Source organism: Diabrotica undecimpunctata, chromosome 1, assembly GCF_040954645.1.
Source record: "Diabrotica undecimpunctata isolate CICGRU chromosome 1, icDiaUnde3, whole genome shotgun sequence".
NCBI lineage: Eukaryota > Metazoa > Arthropoda > Insecta > Coleoptera > Chrysomelidae > Diabrotica > Diabrotica undecimpunctata.
Window position 1 is genome coordinate 158,978,104 of NC_092803.1, and position 22,883 is coordinate 159,000,986.

A 22,883-nucleotide genomic window follows, 5' to 3' on the forward strand; every position below is an offset into this window, starting at 1 on the left:
TCTATGTTTCAACATCATCCAGTGATGAAAATAAATTAGAAGCATTTTACAAAGATCTTATTGATGCTCTAGATCTTGTCAAAGCAGCAGAAAATACCATAGTCCTCGGAGATTCTAACGCTAAACTCGACACAGGAGACATTTTTGTTCCCAGTAATTATTTTTTGCTTCTTTTATTTTATTTTATTTGATTGCGTACTTCTCCGTTTTTCTTTTGATATATTACTCTATTGCTAGATGTTTTATTTGCTAGCCATTTCTTATATATTTTGTTTTTTTCTTGTATCATTTCTTTTACGTTTTCTGTCATCCATGGTGGTTCGTGGTGTTTTTTGTCATTGTTTTTTCTTCCTAATATTTCATAAGCATTTTTTTTGTTATCGTTTTGAGGTTGTTGTATTTTTGTTCTACATCCATATTTCTTTCTATCTCGTTTAGTTCCTTTTCTAATCTAGATTGAAAAAGATGTTTAATACTTGGTTGAAATAAAAGGTGCAATTTATATCTCTCCATTTTGTACTGTGTAGTATTGTTTCTTTTACTTTCGGTGTTTTGTTTGTAGTATTGCTTAAAGGGGCACAAAACATTAGCTAGAAGAAAGCAGTGATCTGTCTTACAGTTAGATCTTCTTTTTACTCTGTAGTCTTGGAAGTTAAATTTTGATTTCTGTCTTATTATTATATAGTCTATGATCGACTTCTATTGGAGTGAAGGTCGTTTTCAAGTGTATTTATAAATATCTTTATGTTCTAATTGGCCATTTATTATTTTAAAATCTAAAAGTTGACAGAACTCAATTAAGCTGTCCCCTGAACCATTTTTAACTATTCCTTCGTGCCGACTCACCACGTCATCGTCTATTTGAGAACCTACTCTGGTAGAGTTTTAACAATTCTGCTGTATATTATTTTCAAAAATGTTTTTAGTGTGTGACTCATTAAAGCTATTGTTCTGTGATCTGAGCAGAATATTGCACTTGACTTTTTAGGTATTGCCAAAAAAGGTCGATGTCTGAGTGTATGGCAGTCTGATATATTAGATTAAAGAGTTCAACCATTACATCAATAATATCTTTTTCAATGAGTTTTAATAATTCGATGGGCACATCATCTGGTCCAATAGCTTTGCCCTCTTTTGTGTTTTTGATGGCATAGATGACTTCTTCCCGTAATATTGGTGGTCCGGTATTCTCTGTGGTTTCGAATGATGGTTCTTCTCTGTCATCATTAAATAGCTTTTTGATATAATTGGTCCAGTAACACAATCTTTCCTTCATATCATTAATAATATCTCCTTTATCATTTTTAAGGGTATTCGTTCTTGTACGTTTTCTAAAACCTGTGAATTTCTTTGACTTTTTGTGTAAATTAAAGTTATCGTACTTTTTATCCAGATCTTCTATTTCCTTGCATCTGTCGGAGAGCCACCTCTCTTTTGCCTCTCGAATTTTGTTTCTCATGTTTTTCTAAATTTCTTTGTATGTATTCAGGTCTTTTGCTTTATGTTTTCTTCGTTCTTCCATAAGCTTTTCCAAATAATTTGAGGGTTTCTTTTTCAACTGACCTAAGGGCGTGTTAAATTTTTCTCCACTTTTGGTCAACAGTTAGTGTTTCTGCATTATCTTCTTTGCCTTTCCTTAATTTTTCGTTTATTTGAAATTTCGTTTCCGTATATGTGTTGTCTTGTTGGAGCCGCGTTGTATCCAAGATTTTTTTGGAGCAAGGATGCTTTACATTCTTTAGTTTCACCCTTATTTGAAGACTCCAATAGCTTTTTAAAACACTACAAACTAAGAGTTTTGAATATAATAAAACATAAAACAGTGACATATATAGTCTGCTCTACATTTCGTAAGTTCTTTAAATATACCAGGCTCGTAACTTCACCACTTTATCAAAATAAGTGTTTGGTATAGAAAATAATATCAGATTTCCGTATAAAATAATTATATAAACTAAATTTGTAATTTTCCATTATTAAAACAAATTTTATTTTATTTATTTTTGTTTAAAAACACAAAATTATACAATTATATTTATAAAAACATATTTATTTATTTAGTAGGATTTATCAATCCATATGTCAGTTTAATAGAGCTTCTTTGTTAGGACGTATTTAAATAAACAAGTTCTGAATAATTTACGTAATACAGTTTATTATAATATAAAACACAGTATTACATTGATATCCGCAAAACAGTGATTTCTGCTCGCTGCCAGATGCAGCTCTTTAAAGGTAAGATAAAATAACTTAATATCTATAATATAAAAATGTATCGCAAAGTGCGTTGGTAAGCGCCTAACTCAACAACGCATGGACCAATCTTAACAACTATTTTTTTAAAATATTCCTTGAAGTCTAAGGATGGTTTTTACGGCGAGAAAAATTCGAATAATTTTCGGGAAAACCCTTAAACAGGCCTTTTCTTTTTCCCATACAAATATTTTCTAACTAAATGTAGAGTCAATTTGAACTTCATTGCTATTCAATAAAGTTTATATTAAATTACAAGCACTCACTGTTGTCTAAACAATGTAGGTGTGTTCCTAACGTCGAAGAGTCAATTTGCGCTTTATTGTCGCTGCACAAAGTTTAAATTCAATCATAATATCGTGAATCCGATCAAATTAAATAGTCAAAAAATGTAAGAGCTAGAGATTGGATTGGCCTCGCAATATTCTTTCTTTTGTTTTAGTATCGGAACGCGACATAAATTGCATCAGTTTTCATGTCGTTGCATCTGTCAAACAAACCGCGTTAAAAAGTGTTTATTATCTTTAATAATTAATTTATTATTAATTTAATATACTCTATACACATACAACATTGTTTTGGTTTAAAGGAGCTGAGTACGAGCAGGACCTTTTAATCCTGGTAAGGTTTTGACTGTATTATGTTGTGGAGTTAGCATATTCTTTACAGCTTCATTTACCGTTTACTTTTGTCGATCTCTTCCATAGTAGTAATTTTTTATAATTTCATCCTCATTCTCTTGGTCCAACTCTTAATCAATATTTTCATCATTTGAAAAAGATTGTTTATTGTTTTTTCCGATATCATATTCATCTTCTATATCAGACAATTCAGATTTTTTTCTCATTATACCATCTTAAAACAGTACTTTCAAAATCATTGTCTAATGGATTAACTTTTTTTAATGTACTAGGAACCAAATCCATCTAAAAATACCAGGTTTTATACAAAAATCTTTAATTTTATAACAATTACAAAACTTACCTTCCGGTGAGGTGGAGTCACTGAGACTCTGATTTCTATTTCGAACGTGTTAGCAGTATCCTAGCTGAATACCCACTGAATACCAATCACTACGAATAGTGATTTGAAGGTACATGAACGCGAGCAAGACTTAAGGTCATTGGAAAAAAGTTTCTAAAAAAGAGTTTCTAAAGTACTTGAAGTCTACTTGACTCTAGCTCACCGGTTACAGTTTAACCACAACAACTTACCTACTGATCCTACAGAGTATATGGAAAACATAAAAAAGCAAAATAAGTATGACAAACACCAGTGAATAAGAAAATAAAGAGAGTTAGATCAACCAGTACCTTAACTACTGAAATTGTGAAGGCATTAGTTGTATACTATTATTATACTACACCATACTTTACAAACTCCACATAGGAAGATATAAGATGACAGATTATGTACATATTTTTCTTAACGTCGTCCAGCAATTTATTTGATTCTTGTTTTAATTTAAAAAAAACAACTAAATAAAAAAACATATATTTTAGTCAACAATACAAATACACTTTTAATGATGCCACTTTAAACAACTTAACACAAAAATGTTTTTTAAAACAATACATTTCAAAAACATTATATTTCTTATATCCAATAATTTTTCTATGGTAAAAAGAATGCCTGAAAAATAAAGAAAACTGATATAAAAGTGATATAAAATGCGTAAATAATTATGTAATTTTAGTACGACTATAACAATTTAATAAATAGAGAACATTTTTATTGTTAAATCTTTGGTCATATTGTTTTAAACCTAATAAAAAATTTATATGATAAAAGGAACTAAACAGAAAGAATTTTTGCATATATAACGAATACAGTAATAGATGAATGGAATGGCAGGAAAATCAGTAACCTGCAATATGCAAATCACAGTTATACTAGCAGCAAATGAAGTCAAAATGACTACCATTACCTAACGGCTAAGCCAGATTAGTAAATAATTCTGACTTTAGATCAACACCGGAAAAACATAAATAATGATCGTAGACAGAGCAAATAATAATCTACAGCACATACACCAAGTAGCGACCTTCGAAGTAATAGACAGATTTGTATACTTGGGCTCTCTGATAACCAACAATGGCAATAGCTCCGCAGAAATCAAGCGTAAGCTAACAGTGCCCGAACCGCAACAGCTAAATTAATTAAAATACGGAAAGACTGAATAATAAAAAGGAATACTAGTCTCAGGTTAGTTAATGCCCTCCTTTTTTCATTGCTATATACGCATCTGCATCTGAAACATGGACTGTTCATCCTAAGATCAAAACCTTCGAAATGTGGATCTATAGAAGAATTCTACACATCTCCTAAACAGTATATAAAAACATCCTGTCAATTCTGGAAGACCGTAATATAAAAGATGTGAAAGGACGGATAGGCCGTGCCAAAATAACATTTTTTTTAAATTAAGAGTGTTCTTCTTGGCAGGCATTTACCATTAAATAACAAAATACTTGTTCTCGAATGTTATGTGTGACCTATTATGTTCTAGAGAGTTAAAACTTGATCACTTAAAGGGAAGACTTTTAATACGATCGAAGGTCTTCGAAATGTGGCTCCGTATTCCCTGAAGTGCTTACCTCATGAAGTTGAAAATGATGAAGTTTTAAGAAGAAGTTGCGTAGAAAGACAAAATTGCTGAATGCGATTAAATAACGTAAACTTTCTTATTTAAGTCGGGTGTTAAAGAGACCCTTGATACCAAAACTAAAATTACAAGAAAAAATTAAGAGAAAACAAGGACATGGTAGAAAACAACATGTCTGGCTAAGAAACTTAGAGAATAATTGGATATTTGATCACCGACGTACAAGTTTGCACATAGTAATCAAAGAAGTAGAATTCAATTTTATTGTTTTTTCCTTATATAACAATTAACTTGGGATATTTGCATAATGCATAATTATTGCCAATATTGCCAATATTGCATATTTACTGCCAATCAAATAGCTCACGTTTTATTTGAAAATAAACACGCCAATACCATTACGTATAATAGATGTTTCCAAGAGACAGACGGCAACATGTACCATTTTATGATAGTACCACGTATAAAACAAGAAATTCCAAAGGAATCTAAGCAAAAACTAAATGCAGCTGAACGTTTTAATGTGAAAAATCTGAAGGATGAAAACATTGTGTGTGTGTGTTTGTTTTATTGGCACTGGTTTTGACAACCAACTGGCCAGTCAATTTGTTTTGAGTTCTCTCTTTACACAAGATATTGTTAGTATTTAAATTTAAAACTATTGTATTGACAGCTAGGACATGGAATGTTAGAAACTTACTTACTAGTTTACTCTATTTTGGCTGTTTTATTTTTTGTATCTTTTTTTTTATTTTTTTTACTTTTTTTTACTTTTTTTTTTATTTTGTTTTATTTTTTTTTATTACTACGCTAAGATCTAAACCCAATTCGACACCTCGGAGGTTTAGATCTTCTTAGTAACTTTTTTTTTTATTTTATTTTTTTTTATTTTGTTCTCCATTTTTTTTTATTCTTTATTATTTTTTTATTGTTTAATTTAGCTTTAATTTTAAACAATTAATATGACCATATAAAATTTTATATACATCTAGATTCTTTGACTCTAAAAGATGTGTTAGATTAGAAGGTAATTGAACATTAACTTGAACAAGCTTGGTAAAAAAATTTGATATTTCAATAAAATGTAAAGGACATTCTAACAATAGATGTTGTAGATCAGCTAGCTCTCCACATATACATTTATTATTATTTTTCAGTCCTATTTTTCTTTTGTATACTGGAGTCATACAATGATTGCTTCTTATTCTACAAATAGTTTTGATGAAGCCTCTGTTGGAAACTTGTTTAAACCATGTCTTGACGGAAATTTTCGGTGGATTCTTTTATAAAATTTGCCTTTGTCTGAATTGTTGTAGTGTCCCTGCCATTTTGTGCGTTTAAGAGATCTGATTACAGATATTAAATCACCCATAGGAAGTTGATAGGTTTGCAGAGTGGATTCTTTCATGGTTGCTTTTTTAGCCAGATCATCTACTATTTCGTTGTTTTTTATACCAATATGTGCTTTTATCCAGCACAATATGATATTTTTGCCAGATTTCAAAGCTTCACTATTCAGTGCTATGATGTCACTGATGATATAATTTTCTTCAAAATTATGTAAATTATATTTCAGTTTATGTACAATGCTTTGGCAGTCTGTAAATATAACATAGTTTAGTTCTTTTTGATTCATACATATTTTGTAGGCTTCTTTGACTGCTACGAGTTCAGCTGTAAAAGTTGTCATTTTGTCAAGTAATCTGTTGTTTATCTTTATACTTTTTTGGGGGTAGAATATAGCATATCCAACTTTGCCGTCCATTTTTGAACCGTCTGTATATAATTTTTGATAACTCCCCCAATGATGTTGTACATACTGAAGGTGGTCTATTTTAGTGATGAAAACATTAAAAACCAGTTAAAATGTGATATAACAAAAAGATTAGAAGACACAATTCCAAATGAAAATACTGAGCCAGAATGCACATAAATAGAGAATATAGTAACAGAAGCGACAGAAAAAATATTAGGAAAAATAAACAAACAGTGAAGATTGGTTTGATACAGAATGTAAAAGGGATTTAGAAGCCAGAAGAAAAGCTGAAATACAAATAAATATACGAAATACAACAGAAACGAGGAAAAGGTATAAAGCAGCAAAGCACCAAGTAAAACTGACCTGCAGAAAAACGAGAATATTTTCAAATAAAATTACAAGACATGGAAAATTATATAATAAACAAAATAATTAAAAACCACTTTCACCAAGAAGTTAAGGTCAACAAAGCTACGAATTCCGGAATCGCATGCTGCTGCAGAAGTGAAAAAGGCAGGCTAATAGGTAACTTACCAAGGAAAATACCAATGAAATACAATTACAAACTAAACCAAAGTAAAGCAATAATGAGGCCGAAATAAACGAAAAATCCTATGCCAAAATTATAGGGGTATGCTTTATTGGATGTGGCAAATAAGATATTATTTATTAATAAGAGACAAGATAACAAGACGTCATCGAAAGAACCACGACACTTAAGTGAAACAGGGTAAGGCACTTAGCCAGAATACAAGATGGACGGTGGACAAGACGTATTATGGAATGGAGGCCCAGAAACTATAAAAGAAGCCGAGGACGACCACCGACTAGATGAACCGATGATATAAAACGTGTAGCGGGAAACTGGCTACAAGCGGCACAGTGTAGAGAACACTGGAAAGAACTGAGGGAGGCATATGTCTAGCAGTGGACGCGATTGGCTGATTGATATAGATGAATAAGAGACCGACTGACAAACTATGAATCTGAGATAATAGGTGAACATCAGCGAGAGTTTAAAAGAGAAAGATCTACAATTGATCAGATTTTTACGAATAAACAAATATTGCACAATATCTACGAACAAAATCTAGGTTTGCACATTCGTTTATAGACTTTAAGCAGGCATAAGGCTCAATCGATAGAGAAAAACTATGCGAAGTGATGAATCTGGTAAAAATACCTACCAAACTTATTAACTTAGTAAAAGTTATTGCTTTTGCAGACGATATTTTATTGATTACAAGCTCAAAATCAGAACTTATAAGAATATTGAAAATTGGTTCAATTTAAATACCTTGAAGTAACGATTACAAATAAATCCAAAGAAAATACTGAGCAAATACTAAAGGAAGTAAAGCTGTAGCAGCACTAAACAACATGATCAAATCTAAGTTAATATTTAGAAATACGAAAATCAGAATTTACAAAACGATCGTGCAACCTACGGTTATGTATGGCAGCAAAACTTGAGTGTTAAGCCAGAAAACTACACAGATATTGGAACGGTGACAACAAAGGACAACGACGTCGTATAGACTAGAAGAACAAATAATAAAGTAATGGAGCTCTACAACCAACCAAACATCATACAAAAAGTAAAAGCACAAAGAGCACGTTGGATGGGACATGTTTACAGAATATCCACAAACATACATGCAAAAAAGTATTAACAGGAAAAGCGGGTGTAAAGCGCAGACCAGAAAGACCAAAAAAGAAGTGGTTAGAAGAGGTTAAAACCGGTGTTAGAAAACCAAAAATCCTGGACTGGCAGAAAAGACGAAAAACAAAAATGAAAACAGAAGCCATTAGCCTCCAGGTCTATATATATATATATATATATATATATATATATATATATATATATATATATATATATATATATATATATAGACATGGATATATATATATATATATATATATATATATATATATATATATATATATATGATGTTTGAGAAGATAAAATGATCTTACCCTTTTATCCATATCATAATAACATTTCAATGTATTAAATATGGCTTCGCATACATCTGCACCAGCTAAAATAGATTAAATGCATTAGTATGAACCAGGAAAAATACAAAACAAGATATAGAAAATTTTAAATAGACACAAAAAATTTACCTTGGGTACCACATTTTGTAATTACCGGGGTAGCAATGTCTTTCATGTCATCGGGTAAAATAGCTAGAGCGCCCTCCACGTCAATTTTTCCATCATCAGTTATCTACAACAAAGTTAATATTAAAAAAAAAACTCCTTTAAGGGATATTATGTCTATCTTGGTTTAGTTTTTTTGTGTTTTGAAGCTATTATAGGTCTTTATTCTTTCTCATTCTTCTTTTATTAACACATAGTTCTCGTTTTCTGAGGCAGTTTTTTTATTTTTCCATCATCTATTGAGTAATGTTTTCCATTTTAATTTTTTGTTGTAATATTTTGCCTATGTTGCCTGTTCTCTACTATTAAAAATATCCTTTGGGTCTACACTACACCTATGTTTGTTGCTTTTGAATAGGCTTTATCCCTGCTATCTAGCCTTCTGTAGATACAGGTATTTAAAACCTATTCTCACTATGCTGCTCTAGCTCAATCTCTGGATTTTTTTTTATTTGTAGAACTTCATTATTAATTTTCTATCTACTTTAATTTTTTTTAGTTCTTTTTTATCTTTTGTATTGACTGTATCGTAATTCAGTTTCATAGTTTCCATATGCCGTTTTATCTCTAACTTTTACAGTATTGTGTTTCTTTCTGATCCATTTTGTCCCAGGACAAGCTAGAGAATAAATGGTTTTTCTTGTCAGAGCACCGCATTATCGACCACATTCAAACAAAACAGTCCTTTCACCTCGATAGAGCCCATCCCTATCATATATGTCTTTCCTTATTTTTTTAACATCTCCTTTATTCTATTCTGGTTTTTCTTTTTTGCACTGTTTTTCTTTTTTACTATTAACTCTGAATTTAAGTTTGAAGATTATCTTTATGTATGTTGATGCTTATGAACTAGATAGTTTTTTTTATTTAGTAACTATTTTTATTTAGTAACTATATATAAGTTGAAGTAAATCCTGGAAAGGATTTTAATTTTCCTATCCAGGGCATGTCGCTATCTTTTAGAAAACTTGTTATTTTTAATATGCTTTGATGCATGTCTTTATCTCTTCATTTAGGTTTAAACGGGGTAATGGTGCGCAATATAAAACACTGTATCATCTTAGTGTCACTTAGCCTTTCCTACTAATTCCGACACTCATCTTCGACTCTCATCTCACAAAAACTAATATTTCACTGCAAGATACCAGACGCATGGAGAAACAGCATAATGATACCAATGTTCAAGAAGGGAGATAAAGAAGGCCCCAACAATTATAGAGGTATAAATCTACTAAACACTGCACTTAAGCTTACCACAAAAGTCCTAACCAACAAAATCAATAAACTAACAACTCTATCAGATGAACAACAAGGATTTAGATCCAGAAGATCCTCTGTAGACGCCGTATTTGTACTAAGTCATATCACAGAAAAGGCCATTGAGTACAATAAACCAGCATATCCATGTTTTATAGACTTGACAATGGCTTTCGACCGCATCCAAGTTGAAGATCTTACACCTACTGTATAAAAGAAACATACCAATCAATATTAAACAAACCATCGAAAACATTTACTTCAATAATCGAATATAGGCAAAGATAAATGAAAAACTAACACAGTGTATACCAATACAAAGCGGAGTTAGACAGGGTGACTCGTAAAGCCCACTTATCTTTAATATAATAATAGACGAAATAATACAAGCAGTACGTAAAGGTCATGAATACAGAATGGGGAATAAAGAAATCCAAATATTATGTTATTCAGACGATGGCACATTAATCGCCGAGACAGAAGACGAGCTCCAAAGATTAACACACATCTTCAATATAATAGCCAAGAAATACAATATGATAATATCAGCAGAAAAAATGTATGACAACATCTAAATACCCACTACGATGTAAAATCGAAATTAATAGATAAATAATAAAGCAGGAAGCAAGGTTTAGATTTCTACAAATAGATATAACTAGTTACGGAGATGTTGAAGAACAAGTACGACAACAAAGTTTCAAAGCAAGTAAAGTGGCGGGATCTCTTAATGATACAATTTGGAAGAACAAATATCTAAGACAAGACACATGAACAAGAATATATAAAGTAGCAATTAGACCTATATTAACATACACGACGGAGATAAGACCTGACACATCCAAAACGAGACGACTACTAAAAATAACAGAGATGAAAATACGTCGACGAATATTAGGGCAAAGTTTGTTGGATAAGAAGAGAAACGAAAATATAAGAAGAGCATGTAATATAGGATGCATACATGGATGGGTGAAAAAACAGAAACAGGAGTGGAACGAACCCATTAGTAAAATGGTAGATAGGATAGTACAAATAGCACGAGATAAGTCACCAAATGGATGATGAAGTATTGGCAGACCAAGAAGAAGATAGTGCGATAAGTTAAACAAAATAGGAGGCTAATATTAAAGAAAAAATAGGCTTTAAATCCTACATACCATAATGAAGAAGAAAAAGAAGACTTCCAAGCCGGTAAACACTAAAGGTTTAAGCAACCCTGTGAAAAACAAAATAAGAACATCAAACTGGGAAAGTAAAAAGTAAAAACATTGTACCGAACACATGCACTAAGGATATTGTTGACCTTCTTCTTCTAGTGCTGTCTCCACTAATGAAGGTTGGCTATAATCATTGAAAATACGTCTCTTTTTTCTGCTTTTCTAAAGAGGGTCTGTGTGTTTAACCCGGTCCATTCGCGAATTATTTTCAGCCAGGATATTTGTCGTCTACCAGGACTTCTTTTTCCTTCGATTTTACCCTTTATAATCAACTCGTACTATCATTTCTAAGTATGTGTCTTTTGCCTTTTAATGGTGGTCAAAAGTTCTCTGTCTCTTCCCATTTTGTGCAACACCATTTCGTTCATGGTAATGAACGATCCATGGTATCTTCAAAATTTCTCCTAAAGAGGCACATCTCAAAAGCTTCCAGTTTTCTCATTAAGTCAACAATAATAGTCCAGGCTTTGGCACCATAAATAAGAATAGCGTGGATATAACATTTTACCATCCGATATCGGATTTGCAGATTGAGTCTTTGGTTACTCAGAAATTTCCTCATCTTCAAAAAGGCTGCTCTTGATTGCTCTATTCTTGAGCGAATTTCTGATTTCTGATACAGATCTTCCGTTATCCAGATTCCTAAGTATTTCATTATGTCCACTTGCTCAATATCTTCATTTTTTTTTCTGGATCCTTGTAATGACTTTGCCCCTCTTACTGATAACAAAGGTTTTAGTTTTCTTTATGTTTATAGTTAAACCAAACTGTTCCCCAGTATAACAAATTGTGATTGTTGACCAATCGTGACTAATATACGCTATACATGACAGTTGTATAGGACATGCTGTTGATAAAGAATTGTAAAATAGAGGGAAAGACATTTACAATATATTTCAGTTGACAGATTAATTCTTTGAAAGAGACAAAAATAACCTATAATAGACTTTAAAACCACCATCCGCCCAATATGCAAAATAAGAAAACCGAATGAAACGAAGGGAAGAAAGTAGTATAGTCAAAAAAGATACCGAACCTCGAAAGAACAGCTAAAATATCAAAGACCTGAATATAGAAATGAAAGATTTTATAGAAAATTAAACTTTACAAGAACTAGATATAAACCAAATTAACCCAATATAAAAGACGAAACCCTATTAACAATCAACCAAGATAAATGTAATGATAATCTGTTTAAAAATAAATTTCCAAAAATAGTCAACTTACCAGCAGAAGTGTTTAAAGTATCTGGAGCAATCTATATATTTAATTTATGCAAATCAATAGTAGAAAAATGGAAACTACGTACGTCGACGTACGTTAGCAGACTAGTGGAACATTGGAATATTGATAATAACAGAACACCTAGTCGAACGTTTAGTTACACTATAGTGGGACGTCGGCCATTAGGAAGATCAAGAAAGAGGTGGATAGACGAAGTTGGAAGCGACGCTAAAGAGATATTGATGGTGGATAACTGGAGGAGAGCAGCCAAGGAAAGGAATGCTTGGAAGCAGATGCTAAGGGAGTACATAGCCCGACTTGGGCTGTAGCGCCATTGGAGAGAAAGAGCGACAAGGAAAAATTGGAATAATATTTTCAGTCCATAAAAAGCAATACGTCATAACTTCAAAAGAATCATCCGACTAAATGCAGCTTATAACAGATTGTCTTACATTGTATGCTTTCGTCCAAGATTCTGTGCAGAGAATATAATAGGAAAATAGTAAACCGATTCCCGACCAGAAAAGTCAACAATAGATCAAATATTAACACAGAGATAACTTCCGGAAATGACAAAGGAATGTGGTATTACGACATACTGTATCTTTGTTGATTTTCAATTGGTTAATGCCAGCATAAACGGAAGGTCCTTTACAATTGAATGCAAAAAATTTGAAATACCAAATTACTTGGTAAACTTACAGGCTTGGTAAAGCTCAGATGGAGACTTATCCCGCAAAATCATAATTAATAACGGCGTTGGACCAGGTAATATACTCTTTTGTACTATTTTTAATTTGGCAATTGAAAAAAATCATTAAATTAAAACTTGTGGAATTAACAACAATGGTATAATATTGAATACGAGCATCCACCTCGTTGCATATGCAGATGACATAGATATAGACAGTAGCGAATTTGTAGTTATAGAAGGATTATCACTGCTAGGGGAACATTAAGAAAGTATGAGACTTGTAATAGATATACCGAAACCAAAACTAGGGCAGTAACACCAATTCTCCAAAAGCCGATGCACAACTTAATTAATAAATGTAAAAATTATCGAAGCAATTTCATAATTTGTATATCTTTCTATTTTTGCTGTCTATAGCCCTCTTGAAACAAAAAATGATATGACCGAAATCAAAAAACGAATTACTCCTGCAAACAATTTTATTTTGGTCTATCAAGATATCAAGACAACTAAAATCTAGTAATATATCGAGTAAGTACAAAATTAAAGTGTATAAAACCTTAATCAGATCAGTTTTAATACATGGCTCAAAGATTGCGATACTTACTCAATACGATAGGAATCTACCGGTAACTCTCAAAAGAATGACAGAAAACTAAGTAGGAAACGATTTAATTTTAAGTATACCAACTACACAGGTGACCAAATTACAGATGAATTAATAAAACCAATAGAATAAGATGGATAAATTGATGTTTGAAAAATTTGTGGCCAGAGATAACGCGTAGGACAAAAAACTCTTCCTGGATGATGTTAAAGAAGATCTATAGGTATTGAGAATAAGAACAAGGATAAGTGAACTCTAGAGAGATCTTTTAAGGAAATCTGATGCTTAGAAAGAGTTCTGAAGCTATAAAAATAAAATAATAAAAGTCGTGTTCTTTTAATTTATTCTATCATTTGTTATAATTGTTGATTCTAAAATTCTATCTCCTTATCCATACTCCTACAGCTATATGAATATTTTCTGTAGTATTCCCCTTTTACGGTCTTTGCTCTAAAGTTTTCCATTATTATTATTATAATCCTGATACGTTTGAGTAGAACATCGATGTTTTTAATATCCACCAATAGTTGAGATCTATATTTATATGGAATCAAATTTATTATAATTTGCCATTTGTAATTACTAAAACGATAATTTAAATAAAACATTTACACTTACCACACCAATTTCATCAAAAACACATTTCATGTAACATTTTAGTTTGGGATCTTCAACAAAATCTCCACTTTTCGCCTTTTCAATGACATCTGTAACAGAAACATAGTCGCTATTAAGAACTTTAAAAATTAAATCATTATTTTAAAAAATTTAAGTACTTTAGAACTAGAACTACCGTGAATAACAAATGCAATAGACTCCTAATGTATCGAAGTATGGAAGAAATATGGTACCTTATTATATATAAGATTACTCAACCTATCATGGATGTGCGTTACAAATAAAGTGATTATAAGAAAAGTAAATATAAATTTTTTTGTAAAGATTATTACTTCTTCTTTTTCTTTTTCTTTTTCTTTTTCTTAGTCTTGCTTTTCTAGTGATTGCCGCACTCTTGCTCACTTTGTCAAGTTTCAGAAGTTGACTTGTCAGATATATTCTTGGAATTGTTCTGTCTCATTGCCATATATAGTTATACGTCTGGAGTCGTATCTATATATAAAGAACCAGTTTATTAGGGCTGCCAGTCAGAAGGTTGCCCGGGATGTTAAAGAAACACTCTTTTGACACTTTTTGTCTAGCTTTCGGAATTGTTATATTCCTGTTTCTAGACGCTGTAATATAGATGAAAAGAATATGTAAATATTTGCAAAATATCACAATTCATCAGTGCAACTTACTAGTCGTTGAGATTATTTATAATAAGCTTTGATCTTCAACATTAATAACACAAACATAAAATAATGGACAAAATACATTCTAAAATTTTGGTAAGGATAGTAAAACTTTGTTTATTCTATAATTCTATGACATCTTTTGATGGTGTGTTTTAACTCTGATACATAGAGAACAAAAAGAAAAAACAATAAGATTAAAATGTAATTAGGTGTTCTTAATATTGTATTTCTTTTCAAAAACCAAGAGGCCCGTACTGGTTAATTTTTAATTTTTAAACCTGTCTTCATGGTATGCAACCTGTTATGCACACAGGTGTGCATTAGAAAGTTATTAAGTAATAGAAATAATTTATTAACAAATTCTAATAGTAAGTGGATAAAGAACATCTCAAATACCATCATACCAGAACCAGTTCTGGGATTTTTATCTTAAGGTCCTAAATTTAGTTTGCCTGTAACACCAAAAGACCTTGACATTTATAAAATGATTGGTGACATTGAAAACATTATTTCGTATGTACCCGAAACAGCACATGATATCGTTAGAAGTAAGGTCACTAATCATATTACTTATTACTTGCAATTTAACAAAAAATTAAAGTCACCTTTTGCTAAAATTTGAAAACAAATTAAGTTATTCCTAAAAAATAATCCTAACCTCTTAGTAATGAGATCAGATAAAGGTAACGTTTCTGTAGTGATGGAGAAAGACATGTATATTAATAAATCATTAGAACTCTTAAATGACACTAACACTTATGTACCAGTGAATAGTGATAGAAGTAATAAACTAATAAAACACTTAAAAGGTAATTCATGCATCACCCCAGAAATGGCAAAGAAACTAACCATTTATAATGGTATTTGTCCGAAATATTATGAATTGCCAAAAGGACATAAACCTAATGTACCTCTAAATTATAGTAAATTAATTTACTAATGTTTGTATTTTGAGAACGATTTCCGAAGTGGAAATTGAAACGTCAATAAACGTATTTTAACCTTTAATTGTGGCTTATTCCCATTTAAATAGTAATTAATTTAAAATGCCACAAGAAAATAGCTTCAGAACCATATTCTCATTGTCTAGAGGTGCGCTGATGTACTAAATGTTTTGCTAAATCTAGGCGGTTATACCGGTGAGAATTGTCCATTTTATGAGTTAACCAGTTGTTAATAATTCTACTAAACAGTTTTACACTTGATTAAGCAATAGGTCTATAACTATTTAGGTCACATGTGTACTTTGTTGTTTATTAGCACAATTAGCCTATAATTTAACTCTTAAGGAGTTTTGCTACTGTGGAGATATCTGTTAAATAGGTCTGTTAGTATTGGATTTGTTATTGTTTTGCTTATTATCTGCTTTATCAAAAGCTCATCAATTATACCGTCTTGTCCCGAAGCTTTATTATTCTTTCTCTATATTCGGTATTACCTCTGAACCCACGTTTTTTATTTTTCTTTTGACGTGCTCTTTTGTTGATTCATTAGGCTAATGTTGTGAGTTGTAGAAAGTTTTGTAGAAATTTTAAACTCTTTTTGTGATTCTGTACTGCTCTGTACTTCTTGTGCTTCTGTACTTTGTGCTTTAATAAGGAAAGTACTAGAGTAATGCGATGTATGAATCACTATAGAAGGCAGAAAAATTAGTAACGTAAAATCGATGCAGACAACATAGATGATACACTTATACTAATAGAAAATAAAGTCTAAATGATCACCGAATAGCTAATCTGGATATGCAATACCGAATAAACAAAAATAATGAAATAAGTATAAATAATAATCCAAGAAAAAACAAATAATAATAACCTACGGCACGTACATCAAATAGCGAATTTTAAAGTATTAGACAGATTTATAATTTATAACCAACGATGGCAATAGATTCTTGGAAATCAAGTATAGACTAGCAATGATAGAAGTAAGATCGAAGCTTTTGAAATATGAGTCTACAAAAGTACTTTACGCGTGTCCTTGACAGAAATAACCTGTCAATTCTGGAAGAACTTCATATAAAAGACAGGCTATTAAAAAACGTAAACCGGGCATAATTAAATTATTTCGGCCATATGGCCAGAAGAACAGGCATCACGGAACTGTTGGAAGTAGAAGGAAATGTGACCAAAGATCTCCAACATGATGAGCAGACCAAATAAAGACTCTGGTGAGAAAAACACTACATGAAGCCGTTCATATGGCACAAGATAGCAGCCAATGGAGACTCCAGCTAACAATCTTTGAGTGTAGCCACGCCCTGGCAAGAGCTCAAGGAATAAGAAGGAGGATTAAAAGAAAAATAATCATTTACCTATACTTAACTCTTTCGCTATATACACCAATTAAAAGATCTTTATATAAAATATAAAATAATTAAACATTGGATATATGTAACAAACTAATTGATGTCACGATATTATTTCTAGAAGTTTTACTACTATGATTAAATATAAGGTAGTAAAACAAATATCATAGCAATATCACGAGTTATTAGTGAAGACTGTTCTGCTAATCGTTTGGCCAATTGTAATAAAAAAAGCTTTTCTAAAATTAGTTATTTCTAAGCACTCAGTACAAAAATACAGACAAAGACAAATACAGACGAAGATACAAAAACACATTTTTATGTTTACTAGTTTTAGTTATAATCGAATATCCAAAAAAATTTCTATTCACAATAATTTTATTTTCCATTGATCTATTATTGCAAACAAATGTTTTTTAAACTCACCTTCGCCAACTCCAGTTTGAGATACACATTCGGCATGTAAAGAATTCATCAGCTGTTGTTGCTCTTCTGTGAGAGCCTAAAAAATATATTGTTAAAGGGATAAAAGATTTACTTATATAGAATTTCGAATAGAATTTAAATATTTCATATATATTAAATTATTTTTGAAGTTATACTTCTATACGGACGGTCGGCGTTGGAAATTTGCATGAGAGTGAATCTGTGAAACCATTACATATGTAAGATAATGAGTAAGAGAGAGGTAGAAGATATATTTTCTCTCTCTTCCTCTCTCGAGAATAAATGTTCCTTTTGTATATATATTTAATATTATATATATAATTGTGTATATATATATATAATATTATATATAATATTGTATTAATATTATTATTTATGTGATATGTTTTGTATTATTTAAAATTAAACGTTTATAATAATTATTTTAGGCTTTTGTATTTCCAAATAATCACTGTTTTACCGAGAACTGTCAATTTTGAAATCCGTTAGTGTCATGTCTAATTGGCAAATCCTTTACGTGTTTGGTTCATACGCTGGTGGTTGTGAATTCGAATCCCAATTATGAATTTCCTTTTTTATTTTTGAAATATTTAAAAACCTCACGTTAATCTTATTAAATATATGTAATATACGCAAAAAACATCAATTTTAAATTAAAATGAAAATTTACAACATAATCCGAGTTGTTGGTTTTTACTTTTGTCTTCGTAAAATAAGTTATGTATATTGGCAGTTTTAAATACTTATGAATATTACATATTTTAATTTATATTGTATTATTATATTGAATTATGTTGCAGTGTATTTATTGTATTGTAATTTTTATATTAATAACAAAATAAACAATGAATTTTACTGCAGAGTATGTGTAAATTTTTTTTTTGCATTCAACTCCTTTTATACATTTATAAAAATCAAAATATATATTTTCATTAAAATATTGATACAATCCTTCATTTACTATACTCCTATTACAGGTCAAATGTTTATATACAGCAAACGATGCACCATATACCTATATAACTAATTCTTTTTCTGTTTCTGCTCTCCCTTACCTATAGCATTACATATGTAATGATTGTGCAGATTGACTTCTATATAAATTTTTAACGGCGAACGCGTGTATAGAAGTATAACTTCTACCGGCCACACCCGATTTTTTTTATTTATAAACACGCTTTCTAGTCGTTTCTTTATTAATGCGTGTCGTGATTTCCTACAATACGAGCAATTCTATATTTTCATCGGCTTCTATCCTGGTCTGCTCACGTTGAGTCTCTACAAAATCTCTTACCACTGGCTTCGTGCACTTGATCTGTTCATAGAGCGGGTAAGCAGCCTTTGTGTCTACTACCTCCAATGTTTTCCGAAATTATAAGTCTTTTAAGATTATCTTTACTTCTTACAATATGTTGGAAAATGTTCGAAAGACACCTGTGAGACAAATAGAGAGGATTTGAATGTTGAGCTCTTGGAGGATTGAGTGAGATGTTATGTGCTCTGGCCATGATATCTGAAGCATTCTTTACCAGCACTACATCTTTAACACGTCTGTTTATTTTCTATCTATTATATTAGGTACATACTCTCAATGCGACACTGCTCACGCAAACCATGGCTACCACATCCTAATAGATTGAAATCATATCACAACTCAAATTTCCAACACATATTTATATATCCTTTAAATATCTTAATTCCCATCTCCAATTAATTTCCCCAATACAAAATAATAAAAACACAAACCCAAGTAATGACCCTCAGTCTCAGACACCCCTTAAGTGGAGAGTGCTAATACTTGCTTATAACGATTTATTCCTCAAAAAATAAAATTGGCATATAGAATGTCCAAAACATATATACCAAGCTGGAAAAGCGGCAAATAGATTTACGAGAATACGTCACAGAAGAACATCATATTATATATTGCTCGGCAGACGATACCAATAAAAAGAATAATGGAATGGAAATAATAGAGGGCACGCAAAGAAAGAATGCATCAACATTATACTAAGTGACAGGAATGCCAAAGTTGTAAAAGAAAACATTGAGCAAGTGACGGGCGGTTTTGGACTCGGAATAAAAAACGAAACAGGAGAACAATTAATAGAACTATGGTAATAAGTAGACTCATAATGTGTAGTCATCTTATTTAATTACTGATGATCAAAGGGTGTAAGTGCTAATGATGCGCAACTTATAGTATATAAACCCACAAATGATTATTTTTTCCAATTAAATATTCGTCATCTGGTAATAGGCTGGTGGCTTTTATCAAAAATGGTCGATTTTATGTTCACAAGCTGAAACTTGTTTCAATCGATAGATTATGATGCCAATATATTATTGTTTAAAAGTTTACTGAAAATTTTTATGTCAACCTATTTATTTATAACAATTTTTAAACAAATTATGAAAAATTGCATTCTTCGCTTTAAAACCACTTTTTTTATAACTTGGATTATTCTAAGACGAAAGTTATGAGTATAGATAAGTATAGTTATTAAATAAGCAATATCATTTTGATTTTATATTTCAAAAATTAGTTTATGGGAACCTGGATTTCAGAAAATAATGATCAAGCAGAAGAAATATGGGCCATGATTGAAATAGCAAGTAATGCGTTTGTAAAAATGAAAATAATCTTCTGCTATGAAGACCCTATATTAAAACTGAGAGTAAGAGCTCTGATGTGTTATTTATTTTCAATACTACAATATGGACTTAAAAGTTGGACACTGAAACAAGAACACATAAATACGCTACGGTCATTTCAAATGTGGTATTACACAAGGATGCTTAGAATAAATAGTATGGACACAAATTAAAACGAACACAAAAGTATTGAGAGAAATGGACAAAGAATAAGAAATAATAAACACAATAAAAATAAAAAAGTTATCTCTGACACATAATAAGGGGACAGAGATATGACATGATAAGATTGGTAATACAGAGAAAGATAAGAAGAGAAAGGAGTGCAGGAAGAAGAAGAGCGTTATAGTTGAAGAATTCAAGAAACTGGTTTAAATGCAGTTTAATAGAACTCTTTAGAGCAGGGGTAGATAAAATATAGATAATGATGATGATAGAAGGACAGAGACACATCGTCTATAAATAATTACGTGAGCACAAAAAGTCAGAATTTGATATCAATCCGAAGATACAAAATCACTCTCAGAATTTCAATACAAAAACATATCTGTTTGCCTACAAGATCAAGGTCAAGTAAACCAACTGTCAAATTGGCTGACACAAAGCGATGATTTATAAACGACTACAAATAACAGAATTTCCTAATTTATAAATGCTGTTCCATATTGGAAATGTCAAAAACAAATTAAAAGTAAAATTAAATTTTTGTTGCAATCAACTTTGGTTTATTCTCACATAAATACAATATCTATTAATAGGAAAGGTTTTTCCAATAAAGCAAAATGTCGGGTTATCGGCAAAAAGAAAAACAAAGGACTTAGTGGTGAATGATAAACATGAAACCAAAAAAATATACTCACCATTGCTCCATAAAATAAAAATCCCAACACTATAAAGGTTTTCATAGTGTATGACTGTTCTCAATTCCCACAAATCATTAAGTGAACATTTACGAAAAATGTTTAAATATTATTTTTAGAACTAGTAATTACCTCCCACATTTATACAAATTTTTATTGACAATTTGTAAACATGTAATTTTTAGATAAATACCGTTTAAGGCAGGATGTTTCTATTTTTTGTTTATGGTCATACTTAGTAATGCACTGTTATTATGTAAATTATAATAAAATATTAGCACACTAGTTAATGTCCTTGTTAAGTATTACACATTAAATTTAGCAGTTAGTTATTAGCTTTTTATCAATGAGATGCTTAACTTGCTAAGGTAAATTTGATACTCTTATTTGTTATTATTATATACATTTAATATACATTTAATAAAATTATTAATACACTTCTCCAAGAAATTAACGCACCACTTCAGTAAATCAATTTTATTTGTAAACAGGCAATGAATAAAAAATAAAACTTCACCAGATTTATTCTACATTTTATTAGTAATTATAACAATTTGTCTAATCGTCAGAAAATGTTGAAGTACAGGAGAAAAAAAAATAAAACGGAAAATTCTAAAAAAATAATGATAAGAAAAGTAAACTAAAATATGAAAAAAGTCTTAATAATCAGTGTTTCCACCTCTACTACGTATAATAGCCTCACATCGTTGGCCCATACTTAAAATTAATTGTCCTATTTCATTTTGGTCTAGTTCTCTCCAAATCTGGATCAGCCTCTCTCCCACTTCCTGGAAGTTGTTTGGTTGGATCGGTGTCGCTCTTAATCGCCTACCAAGGATATCCCAGAGATTTTCAATCGGATTTAAATCCGGACTATGTGCTGGCCATTCCATAGTGTTAATTTCTACCTCTTCTAGATAATTTCTGACGATCTGTGCAGCGTGAGGTCTGGCATTATCTTGCATTATTAAGAAGTTTTCACCGATATAAGGAGCGAATGGTACTACATGTTGTTCCAGGATCTCCAATATGTACCTTTCAGTTGTAACAGTTCCATTTTTTATGACCACTAGGTCCGTGCGTGCGTTCAAAGAAATACCACCCATACCATAACGGATCCTCCACCAAAAAATGTGGTGTGTGAGAAGTTACACTGAGCATATCCTTCGTTGGGTCGTCGCAACACACGAACACGTCTGTCGTTATTGTACAAATAAAATCGGGATTTATCAGTAAAAAACACTCGTTCTCGGTCAGCCTCTAACCAATTAACGTCTTCTCTGGCAAAATGTAGTCTCCCCCTTCGATGCTCTGCAGTTAATAGAGGACCTCTGCAGTTAATAGAGGACCTCGGGCGGCAATCCTAGGTGTTAAGTTGTATTCCCTAAGTGGCTGGTGAACATTTTCAGTACTAATTTGTATAGCATGCACGTCTCGAAGCTGAATTTGTAGACTTCGATGTGCTACAAAACGTTGTCGAAGAGCAGAAAAATCGATCTTGACTAGAGGTAGTTACCCGGTTTCGTCCTCGCCCTG

The 22,883-nt window shown here is 31.2% G+C and overlaps 2 protein-coding genes across 2 annotated transcripts in view; one reads left to right on the forward strand and one right to left on the reverse strand.

Annotated features, from left to right (window-relative positions):
* The first annotated feature begins 2,186 nt into the window (after positions 1-2,186).
* LOC140432429 (myogenesis-regulating glycosidase-like) overlaps positions 2,187-22,883 on the forward strand; it is a 91,177-nt gene continuing 70,480 nt past the window's right edge. The window contains exon 1 of the mRNA XM_072520327.1: positions 2,187-2,235. Coding sequence (XP_072376428.1) covers positions 2,220-2,235 — 16 coding nt within the window. The 5' untranslated portion in view covers positions 2,187-2,219. The remainder of the gene's footprint in view (positions 2,236-22,883) is intronic.
* LOC140441078 (general odorant-binding protein 69a-like) lies at positions 3,732-21,497 on the reverse strand. The gene is made up of 6 exons (XM_072531513.1): positions 21,348-21,497; positions 17,812-17,887; positions 14,401-14,489; positions 8,745-8,847; positions 8,595-8,659; positions 3,732-3,885 (listed from the first exon to the last, which is right to left on the reverse strand). Exons 1-6 carry the CDS (start codon positions 21,390-21,392, stop codon positions 3,868-3,870), a joined length of 396 nt encoding a protein of 131 aa, XP_072387614.1. The 5' UTR covers positions 21,393-21,497; the 3' UTR covers positions 3,732-3,867.

Coding starts and splice junctions, on each gene's coding strand:
- LOC140441078 (XM_072531513.1), bottom strand. CDS start 21,392: ATGAAAACCTTTATAGTGTTGGGATTTTTATTTTATGGAGCAATG. Junction 17,888..21,347: donor TTTTATTTTATGGAGCAATG/GTGAGTATATTT, acceptor TATATTTTTTAG/GCTCTCACAGAAGAGCAACA. Junction 8,848..14,400: donor TTTTTGATGAAATTGGTGTG/GTAAGTGTAAAT, acceptor ACTTTGTTGTAG/ATAACTGATGATGGAAAAAT.